Source organism: Alosa pseudoharengus, unplaced genomic scaffold (genome assembly GCF_046254945.1).
Source record: "Alosa pseudoharengus isolate Yale_2024_CS ecotype anadromous, Long Island Sound unplaced genomic scaffold, YU_APseudo_1.1 YU_APseudo_1.1_scf_13, whole genome shotgun sequence".
In the NCBI taxonomy this organism is placed as follows: Eukaryota; Metazoa; Chordata; class Actinopteri; order Clupeiformes; family Clupeidae; genus Alosa; species Alosa pseudoharengus.
The window spans coordinates 29,797,859-29,809,210 of record NW_027468598.1 but is presented as its reverse complement, the minus strand read 5'-3'; the positions used below and the strand labels follow the sequence as shown (position 1 = coordinate 29,809,210).

Below are 11,352 nucleotides of genomic sequence, written 5' to 3'. Positions count from 1 at the left end.
AGAGAGAGAGAGAAAGAGAGAGAGAGAGAGAGAGAGAGAGAGGGAGAGAGAGAGAGAGAGAGAGAGAGAGAGAGAGAGAGAGAGAAAGAGAGAGAGAGAAAGAGAGAGAGAGAAAGAGAGAGAGAGAGAGAGAGAGAGAGAGAGAGAGAGAGAGGGGGATAGAGAGAGAGAGGGGGGAGGGAGGGAAAGAAGGAGACAAAGTCAGAAGACAGAAAGAATAAGATGCACAAAAATAACTGTACAAACTACCTGTACAATAATAAATGCTTCGGCAATACAACTTGTATTTTTTGTCATTCCAATAAAGCTCAATTGAATTGAATTGAAGACAGAGAGGGAGAGGGAACAACAGAAAAAATAAGATAGACAAAAAAAGACAAATACAAAGAGGGAAATATGAATTAATCCTGTTATATATTCAGCACACATGTCAACTTTAGCCTGATTAACACATACAGCATCTACCCCTCTATTAGTCTCACAGCTCATAATGGGGTGTGCTGTTCTGACCCGCCGGCTCCCCCTGCTGGTTACCTGCAGTATTGCCACCTCGTTCCTCAGCTGAGACTCCTGCTTGGTGGGGAAGCGCAGCTTGTCAATCACCTTCACCGCCACGTCCCGCCCTGTTTTCCTGTGTTTGCCTGGAGGACACAACAACACATTCAGTCACTTTTATAGTGGTCAACGTGACCAGTAACAAACAGGGAGACTGTTGGGCAGCATGGCTACAAAACACTCTTACCACTTACCACCGGCTACATAATCAGTGTCTATATCTCATTGCTTCTCATTGTATTTCTCAGGTTCAATAATACATCATCTGCCAATCTTCTGCTTGATATTTATAGCTATACCTGAGTCAGTAATGGCTAAGCACAAGGCACGTAGCACACTGACGGTTTTTCTTTCTCCCTCCATTAAGCTTTAATAGCTGAGCTGTCTGAATTTGAACCCACATGACACACACCAGTAGATGTCTCCAACAGAACAGTCAGCCCTGCTCTACAGTATATCAGAGCCAGATCTGGTTCAGATTCAACAGTTATCAGAGCAAAGAGTTGAACAATCTCCTTCTATCACAGCCAATAGTATAGGTGTCAGGGACCATAGATAAAATGCATGGCCAAAATATTACTCCGACTATCATAACATGACATATCTCTGTTGAGCCAGTTATTCACTTCTTGTTCCATAACAGGGAAATGGCTTGGTGACACTGCAGTGTGTGACCAATGGTCTTGAATGGCGATTACTTTTTTAGCATTAGCTGAAGCCTGCATGATCTACATTTGTGGATATAAACACAGGGAGTGTGTTCTTTAGCTCCTCTCTCATCCATTTCATCAGACAGTAAGTGTTCACACAACAACTCATCTCTTTTCATTTTCTTTGCAAATAGACCACCACACACCATTATCCGGTTAATATATTCATTCATTAAGCTCGGCGAGGTTAAGTGTGTTGAAAGCTGGCCTTTTCAAAGCGGAGTTTTATTTTCATTGGCATTTGCTGAGTGTCTGTTGACCTCCTAATAGTAACTCAGATGAATACGAACATCTAAACAGGCTTGTGTTTGTATCTGAAGAGAAGGCCATTCATTTATATACTGAGATTCATACAATTCATAGACATTTCTTGCACAATGGTATTTCAAAGTGTTTAACAAATTAAACATTCTGCTTTAAATGGGACTGCCAATTTGCACGGATGATGATTGAAGAAAAAATATGAATGTACATTAATTCTATAATTTTTTCAAAGTGTGACAATCTCATCAAATAACTATCACCACTTAGTTCATTAATTGCCAAAGAAGGGTTAGCATAATAGACACACACACATAAAACACACAAAAACACACACATACACACACAAACTTACCGCCATATACCACCCCAAACTGTCCAGAGCCTAACACCTCATCTGCAAAAATCTGGTACACCATGCCAATGTCCTAGAGGAGACATGATAAATCAAACGTGATAACCTGCACATGTACACACACCGCCCCCCTCAATCCCCATCCCCTCAGGTGGAATCCTCGTCTACTTACCACATTCTCCTGGATCTGACTGTTGGAGACGGAGATGCTCACAGAGGCTTGTCCTGACAAACACAAATCAATAGCGTTATATAAAAACTCCAGGCCAGAGGCCACTAAATCCCTCTATTGAGTACTTGTGTTGAAATATGTGTTCACTAATCCTGTGCTCTCAGATTGATTGGCATATTGCTTTGCTTTCTCGGTAAAAAATATTGAGTCTTCTATCCTGGATTATGTAGCCATTAAATGTATATTGATGTATTGTCATCTAGGGACAGGGAAAATCCGAGAAAGACAATTATGCCAGTGACTACACGGAAGTGTCCAGTGTCCGACATGTACAGTAAATATGGACTCTACTAAAGCTTTGGTTTTTAAAATGCTGCTGCAATGTTGTCACTACTTCAACAGGGTTCAGGTGGATAACAAAGAGCAGGTACATTGCAATCTCTTCCCTAACCAGAACTCTGGGACGACCCTGTGACCTCCTGTTATCACGGTAATCTCTTCCCTAACCACAATTATTGGACAACAGTTATCTCTTCCCTAACCATATTTATGGATGACCTGGTGACTCCCTGTACTCACGGTCATCTCTTCCCTAACCATAATTATGGAACGACCCAGTGACTTCCTGTACTCACGGTGGGGGGTGTTGCCCTCAGTGGGGGGCGCATCCTGGAAGATGATGGGCATGAGGGCTTGGCGAATGACGCTCTCCCAGGCCTTGGCGACCTCCCGCCCCACACCGCTATTAGGTGCAACACTGCTGGGGGAAGGGGGAGAGGCCATGTTGGGGGGCAGGGGCGGGTTAGGGTCCTCGCCCACAAAGTAGCGCATAGTGCCCGTAACGATCTCGAAGCAGTGGGGGCTGGCACCCGCGGGCAATAGGCTGAAGTCCACAGCCGGACTCAGCTCCAGGATCTCAGAAAGAGGAATCTCCTGCGGACGGGGAGGAGGGATGGAGGAAGAGGAGGAGGAGAGGAATGGAGGAGGGGAGGTGTAGAAGAGAGGAAGAGGAGATGAGGAGAGGTGGGGAGAGAAGGAAGATGAGAGGAAAGAAAAAGGGGAGGAAGAGAGGATGAAGGGGAGAAGAGAGAGAGGAGCAGAGGTGTAGAACAGAGGAGGATGAGGAGAGGAAGGGAGAAGAGACAGAGGAGAAGAATGGAGAAGAGGAAGAGGAGAGGTGGAGAGAGAAGGAGGAGGAGAGGATGAATGGGAGAGGAGAGAGAGGAGAGGAAGAGAGGAGGAGAAGAAAGAAAATGGAGAGATGGAGAGAAGAGAAGAGGTGAGTGAGTATGAGAGAAAGTAAAAGAAGGGGAAAATAGAAGAGAGGAAAAAAGAAAGATGAGGAGAGAAAAGAGGAGAGGAGAGGAGCACACGCCAGGACAAAGAAAAACATTTTTGTTTACCTCACAACTATTTAAACAACCAATTAAGCAGAATACACCCCCGCTTAATAAACCCTGCCTCCTCAATGGAAAAACTCCAATTCTCATTACCAACGCCTTGCTTTAAATTACTTTTAGAGTTGCAACGCTGAGCAGGACATGAACAAATAATTACAAACAAAGTGCCAACACTGCAGATGCCAATTTCAACCTGCTAGGCATTTGTTTCTGGAGAGTCATCGTATGTAAAGTGCCGCCACTCCAGGTAATAACGTATTAGTTTACATCTGAGTGGAGCCCAAAAACCACCTCCTCACTGTGAGGAGTGCTAGCTAGGGAAGAACAGGGCTGGGGAGGAGGGGGTATTTCCCCTGAGGCCCGTCCAGCTCCCCACTCCTCAGGCTGGCCCTGTGGTGCAGAAAGGAGCTCCATTATTGGCCGTAATGGATAGGGGGCTTTGAGGGCTGGAGAACTGAGACGCAGTCTGGTCACACATACAGTACACAGACATGGACAATCTGCCCGGCGGTCAGGTGCAGCGGAGTACATGGAACCATGGCCTCTCATGTCTGGCTCTCTCTGTGTGTGTGTGTGTGTGCACGTGTGTGTTTGTGTCTGTATGTGTGTGTGCGTGTGTGTGTGCGTGTGCGTGTGTGTGTGTGGGTGCGGGTATGTGTGTGTGTGTGTGTGTGTGAAATGTGACCACACACAGGGTGTGAATCGAAGAAAGTTGTGTGTCTCCTCTGTGTGTGTGTGACAGTACTTGTTGACTGTTAACTGTACAAAGACACACTGTACTACTGATGCTCTGAAGTCAGCTATGCTGCCTGAAACACATTTGGAGTCATCAAAATAAACGAGAAGAGAGGAGAAGAGAGCCATCGCTGACTCATAGGGCCTGTTGAGCTGTGTTTTTAGAATGCATCTTGGGTGATGCGATTGAGCTGACCACTTGGGATCAGATTCTGCTCTTGCTGGCGGCACATTCATTAGAATTAGAATTTGTCCAGGATGCATACAAAAGATATATGTGGTCAAACATATCTCAGACCAGAGCGACAAGTGGTTTGAGTGATCGAATTAGATCACAGTGCGTCTTGGGGATTGTTTACACTTGCATTTAGAATGGAGCACTTGTGATCAGATCACTACCTAGTCATTTTAAAAACAAATGTAATTGTACAGTCTCTTAGGCCTTAGGCTTCAGAGTAGGGAGAGAGAGAGAGAGAGAGAGGGAGGGAGGGAGAGAGAGGGAGAGGGTGAACAACAGGAAGGATTAGCACACACTGAGAGCTGACCCAGGGATGCTGCACGTACCTTGTAGTATTTGTTGGTGGTGTCATTCTGGAAGAGGATGATGCACTTGCAGTCCAGGCGCCAATAGTGCCGCTTCCTCTGTGGGGCGAGAGGTCAGGGGTCAGCTCGGGGTCAACAAGGAGTAGAGCCGTGACCCCAGAGAAGGACGGAGAGAAGAGCAGGCTAGAAAAAAAGAAAAGAAGGGAGGAAAAGAAGAAGGGTAGAAGTATAGAAGACAGGATAGAAGAACAGAGGAGGCAGAGAGAGGCCATAAGAAGTGATTATTCGGGAGAGAAGAGGAGGGAGAGGAGAGGAAAGGAGGAGAGAAGACAAGGAGAGGAGGATGAGAGGAGAAGGAGAGCAGGAGAGGAGATGAGGAGAGGAAGGAGAGGAGAAGAGGGAAGTAGAGGAGAAGAGAAAGAAAAAGGAAGAAATAAGGGTGTTAGGCAGCAAAGAAACAGGAGAGATCAGTGAAGGCTACTGACTGATTATTGTAATGTCCACCAAGAATGGCGTTATGTATCAACAACTCCAACCAGAAGACCTGTGACGTGGAGACATTTCGGTAAAGGAGAAACAGTCACGTAGACTAAGAGGGCTGAAGCTAGTATATTTCTGTAGTGGATATCCAGAGAGAGAGAAAGAGAAAGAGAGAGAGGGAGAGATAGAGAGACAGGAGGAAAATGGAGGAAGAGTGCGAAGATAAAGAGGTAAAGAGAGAGAAGGAGAAATGGAGAGAGAGAAGAAGACTGCCCCAGATGAGGCGTGGTGGTACCAGTGTGTCCTTGTTGCTGTAGTGGACCATCCAGAGAGAGAGAAAGAGAGAGAGAGAGAGGAAGAGATAGAGAGAGAAGAAGAGAAAGAGAGAGAAAGAGAAAGAGAGAGAGAAAGAGAAAGAGAGAGAGAGGAAGAGAAAGAGAGAGAGGAAGAGAAAGAGAGAGAAGAAGACTGGCCCAGATGAGACGTGGTGGTACCAGTGTGTCCTTGTTGCTGTAGTGGACCATCCAGCCTTCTTTGATGGAGGTGCTGGAACGGCGTGTGGTCTGCCTCATGGACTGGACTACTCTCATCAGAGGGATGTTCACACTACACACAGACACACAAAAAAGGGGGCTGTGAGTGTGTTGGTTGGTTTGTGTGTGTGTGTGTGTGAGAGAGTATGTGTCAGTCCGTTTGTCTGAGTGTGTGTGTGTGTGTGTGTGTAAGTGTGTGTGTGTGTGTGTGTGTGTGAGAGAGTATGTGTCAGTCCGTTTGTCTGAGTGTGTGTGTAAGTGTGTGTGTGTGTGTGTGTGTGTGTGTGTGTGTGTGTGTGTGTTTGTGTGTGTGTGTGTGTGTGTGTTTGTGTGTGTGTGTGTGTGTGTGTCTGTGTATGCGTGTGTGTGTGTGTGTGTGTGTGTGTGTGCTGCCCTGTCCTGACCTCTGGTCCCCACTGCTTCCGTCCTGTCCGCTGTCTGGGGAGAATGACCCGGGGATGCTGCAGGCCTCGTCCGAGTCGTCCATCAGAGAAGACTTATCAGAGTCGGCGTACTCACTGCTGTAGTCCATGGGCACCTCAGTATCCGCACTGGGACTAAGGATGTCTGAGAGATGGAGAGAGAGAGAGGGAGAGAGAGAGATGGAGAGGGAGAGAGAGAGGGAGAGATGGAGAGGGAGAGATGGAGAGAGAGAGATGGAGAGAGAGAGAGGGAGAGGGAGAGAGTGAGAGAGGGAGGCGACAGAGAAATATGGAGGGGTAGAAATGATGATAGCAGAGAGGGAGAGATGGAGAGGTAGAGACAGAGAGAGAGAGAGACAGAGAGAGGGGTAGATGAAAAATGAACAGAGCAAGACAGGGTGACAGATTGAATGGATAGAGAGAAATGAGCACCAGAAAATTGGAAGAACAGAGACCCATCACCGAAAGAGAGAGAGAGAGAGAGAGAGAGAGAGAACATGAAGAATAGGAAGGAAATAAAGGAATCCCAAGTAAGGATGATAGACAGACAAACAGACTGATTCATTCCTCTTGTGACGATCACACAATCACACGACGATGATCGACGATCACACAATAAAACATACTGTAGATTTGGGAATCTTCCCCACTGCATGCATTGCCAAATATGGGCATGTTAAACCTATACTGTGGAGTAATGTATGGGCATGCTAAACTTATACTGTAGAGTTATGTATATGGGCATGATAAAACCTACAGTATACTGTACAGTAATGTATGACACTTGCAAATAATATATATCTCAAAATACATCCTAATTGTCCCTCCAGTTAAATTGCAGTATACACCCAATAAGTATGAAGGGGAAATGGTGTTTTCTTGCGGACTGAGCCCATATGAAGTGGCCAGGACATTATCTCACCTATGGTCTCTCCTAGGCAGTCGTTGGGCACCTTATAGGCACAGCGCTTGTGGCAGTTGAATTTACAGTCTGTGGAAAAGAGAGATGGCCACTTAAAGGAGATAGCAGTTCTTAGCATTGGGTGACATCTTGAAATGTAATTTGGAATTATTCACACAGACATAACTAACTATGATGAGGTAAACATGTAAAAATGTATTATTCAAAATATATTTCAACATGTGATGCTATAACATTGATTTAAATACTAATGATTATCCATGCATAGTCACGCAAACTGACCACATACTCAACTACCTTAAAACACTTCTACATTTACACACACCCACACACACACACACACACACAGGCAAACAAGTTAGTTTACCGTAACACACAGACACACACACACACAAACACAGAGACGCACACACACGCACACACACACACACACACAGCCATACACACACACACACACAGCCATACACACTTGCCTTTGCACTGGAGGCCCTGTCTGAAGAGTCCGCGCAGCAGGCGCTTGCAGTACTGGCAGACGGTGGGCCGCGTGTAGGAGTGCACAGTGAAGGTGTGTGGAACCTTCACCTTACTCATCAGCATCTTATCCAGGTGCACCGGCCGGCAGGTGAAGCGCCGCGCCTCGCTTGGGGTCCGAGGCTGGACACATACACAAGATGGGGTCAGAGGGGGTTGGGGTCGGAAGTAGGAAGTAGGATGTAGGTGTGTGTGTGTGTGTGTGTGTGTGTGTGTGTGTGTGTGTGTGTGTGTGTGTGTGTGTTTGTGTGTGTGTGTGTGTGTGTGTGTGTGCGTGTGTGTGTGTGTGTGTTTGTGTGTGTGTGAGTGTGTGTGTGTGTGTGTGTGTGTGTGTGTTATTGTGCTCCACCTACCATCTGTGTGTGTGAGCGTACGAGATTGGTTTCCTCCGAGGTGGTGCTGGTGCTGACGGTGCTCAGGGACTCACTGGTGGTCAGACGCATGGATTGGCTGCTAGTCAGTGACGTGGTCGACAGGCGCCGCTTCCTCGCCCCACTGCAGTTGTTGGGGATGTTGAAGGCACAGCGCTTATGGTAGTTCAGCCCACAGCCTGCAGGGGGCGATAGAGATAAGGGAGGAAAGACAAAGAGAGAGAGAGAGAGAGACAGATAGACAGAACTTTTGTAACTTCTATTGCTTTTCCATCTTCCAACAGCCACAGTGTAAGAGAAATTATTTTTTACCAAACATTTCCACTTAGTTAGCGGCACTTAATTGAGAGAGGTTAAACTATATAAACATTGTTTTCAAACTACCTTTGCACTGGACTACTATTTTACCTTACATTAGCATTATACCTTTGGCACTTTTGATATCCGAAGTGTCTAGCCATACCAACAAGGCACATTATGACTCACATCACGTCATTTCAACACATAGAGGGAGATCTGATAACTCTGATAGGATGGAGGACGAGAGATAAGCATAAGCATAAGGAAGAGAAGACTCTGTCACCGGTTTATCTGTATCGGAGCGTTACATAAGCTACATTGGAGTTTACCACAGCACACCTGGTCTCTAACTAGGGAATCCCCTGGAGTGGGGAGCGCTTAAGTGAAAAGTGCTATTTTACTCATTGTGGTGATGCTTTTAACGACTGTGGTTATCCAGAGAACTCTACTGTCTATCTGTCTGTCTCTCTGTCTATTTGACTGTCTGTCTGTCTGCTTGACCTTGTCCATCTGTTGGTCAGCCTGTCTCGCATGAGGTGGTTTTTCAGACGTATCAAATTAGCACTATTTTGCGAAAGTAAAATGAAAACAAATTTTTCGCATGAATCTAAATGCATTCAAAAAGCTGTCACGTTGCATGTGATCTAGAAAGACTGGATTATTTGGTCTGTTGATTCGAGGTAAGACATCGGTGCAAGTCTACTTTGAGCAATAGCAAAAGGCAAGATTTATAATGTTAAATTTGGACTATACAAACCTAGAATTATCCCACGTTGTAGCTGCCTTCATTTACATTCTGACTAGCAATTTAGCTACCATGGGTTTTGGTGGATGAAGCTAAAGATCAACTGTCAAAATGTGTCAGATTTTGAGAGATCCTTTGTCACATTTATCTAAAATGACTGTTGTGAGAAGATAAAACTCATATTTAGTTGCATATTACTTAAAAGAAACACCAAACATTCATAATTGTACATTGTGCTTTGTGGAATTTTGACAAATATTTTATTTTGTGCAAAACTGTAATGGAAATGCAGCTAGAGATAGACAGACAGACAGACAGACAGACAGACAGACAGGCAGAGAAGCAGGCAGAGAGACAGGTAAACAGACAGACAGACTGACAGACAGACAGACAGACAGGCAGAGAAGCAGGCAGAGAGACAGGTAAACAGACAGACAGCTCTATCAGCTCAGCTCTCAGTTGATTCTGAACTCAGGGTCCTGATCCAACCCAGCCCTCGGTCCATCCCTGGCCGCGGTCAGACATGCCGGCGGAGACTCACCGTCACACTTGAGGCCCTGCCGCACCAGGCCAAACAGCATCTCGCCGCAGTGGTCACAGAAGGCCGGCGCCCGGTAGGAGTGCACGTTCAGCGCATGGGGACGGATCTGGAAGTCCTCAAAGGTGGCCGCCGCTAAAGTTGAAACATACACACGCGCACACACACACACACAAACATGCACAAATAGTTTATTTAATCAACGAGGACACCATATACTCCACCTCTTTTGGTCGTCTGGTACAGTACCAGTGTTATGCTCTGGGTCTCAGCACACATTTTAATGATGTAAAGCAGAGACAGACAGCTTAGCTACAAAGACGTAAAACCACAATGTTCCATCCATATATTTACCTTGTGTTGAACGTTACCCATATCATTACACACAGACACAGACACACACACACAGACAGACACACACACACACACACACAGTGTGTGTGAGTGTGTGTGTGTGTGTGTGTGTGTGTGCATGCTTGTGTGTGTGTGTGTGTGTCTGTGTGTGTGTGTCTGTGTGAGTGTGTCAGACATGCCGGCGGACACACACACACACACACACAAGGCTCTAAAGGGGCAGTACAGTGGCCTTCCAAGGCATTTGATCACATGCAGTCAGTAAGTGGAGTTTATCAACAGGGTAAGTACTGCAACCTAACGACACTGCCAGGGTTGAAACTGTGAATGCCTAAGGGGCAGGAAATACCAGGGAGAGTTTAATTACCCCAAAGAGGATTTATTTTGCTCCACATTCAACAACATGGCCCTTTGTTGATGCAAGACAAGATTATAACATGACCAATCTTGTGGCATCTGATATTTCTAATAAGTCACCATATTCATTGTATTTGGGCCTAATTATATCATAGCCATAAAGCTATATTGTTTAAAAAAAAAACTTTCACCCATTGTGTGTCTTTCTAAAAAGTCTAAACTTTGTTCTTTTATAAATGTCAGTCCACAAGAGGCTTAATAGCTCAATTTAATTTGATGTGATGATTCTCTGTACTGCTGTTTTACTGCCTGTGTGTGTGTGTGTGTGTGTGTGTGTGTGTGTGTGTGTGTGTGTGTGTGTGTGTGTGTGTGTGTGTGTGTATGTGTCTGTCTGTCTGTCTGTGTGTGTGTGTGTGCCTGTGTGTGTCTGTGTGCATGTGCGTGTGTGTGTGTGCATGTTCATGTGTATGTGCGTGTCTGTGAGTGTGTGTATGAACATAGATCAAGCACCTTCACACCCCTCAGTGCTTCAGTGCTCTGACTAATTTGCTTACTTTCCCTCACACTGTTGGTACATGTGTGCTCAGGCATACGGATGCTAAAACCAACCCCCACCCCTTCACACAACCCCCCCCCCCTCTCTCTCTCTCGCTCTCTCTCTCTCTCTCTTTCACACATATGCACACACACATGCACACACATACACATGCATGCACACACACATGTGCACACACACACACACACACACACACACACACACACACACGCACGCACACACACACACACACACACACACACACACATACACACAGGCAAACCTGCAAACCTGCACATAACATAGATGAGCACCCACCCTTTGCACCCATACCATGGACACACACACACACACACACACACACACACACACACACACACACACACACACACACACACACACACATACATACACACACACACAATAGCAGCACACACCACTAACACACATACATGTATACACACATACAGAGACAAACACACATGCACATACACACCTACACACATACACACATACAGACACAAACACACGCA

At 45.8% G+C, this 11,352-nt stretch overlaps 1 protein-coding gene across 1 annotated transcript in view; it reads right to left on the bottom strand.

Annotated features, from left to right (window-relative positions):
* Positions 1–11,352, bottom strand: part of prkd2 (protein kinase D2) — a 66,351-nt gene that overhangs the window by 24,675 nt on the left and 30,324 nt on the right. The window contains exons 3-13 of the mRNA XM_076282810.1: positions 9,577–9,708; positions 7,973–8,169; positions 7,562–7,742; positions 7,089–7,157; positions 6,149–6,311; positions 5,706–5,817; positions 4,753–4,830; positions 2,689–2,986; positions 2,054–2,106; positions 1,882–1,954; positions 535–641 (exon numbers count right to left, since the gene is read on the bottom strand). Coding sequence (XP_076138925.1) covers positions 535–641; positions 1,882–1,954; positions 2,054–2,106; positions 2,689–2,986; positions 4,753–4,830; positions 5,706–5,817; positions 6,149–6,311; positions 7,089–7,157; positions 7,562–7,742; positions 7,973–8,169; positions 9,577–9,708 — 1,463 coding nt within the window. The remainder of the gene's footprint in view (positions 1–534; positions 642–1,881; positions 1,955–2,053; positions 2,107–2,688; positions 2,987–4,752; positions 4,831–5,705; positions 5,818–6,148; positions 6,312–7,088; positions 7,158–7,561; positions 7,743–7,972; positions 8,170–9,576; positions 9,709–11,352) is intronic.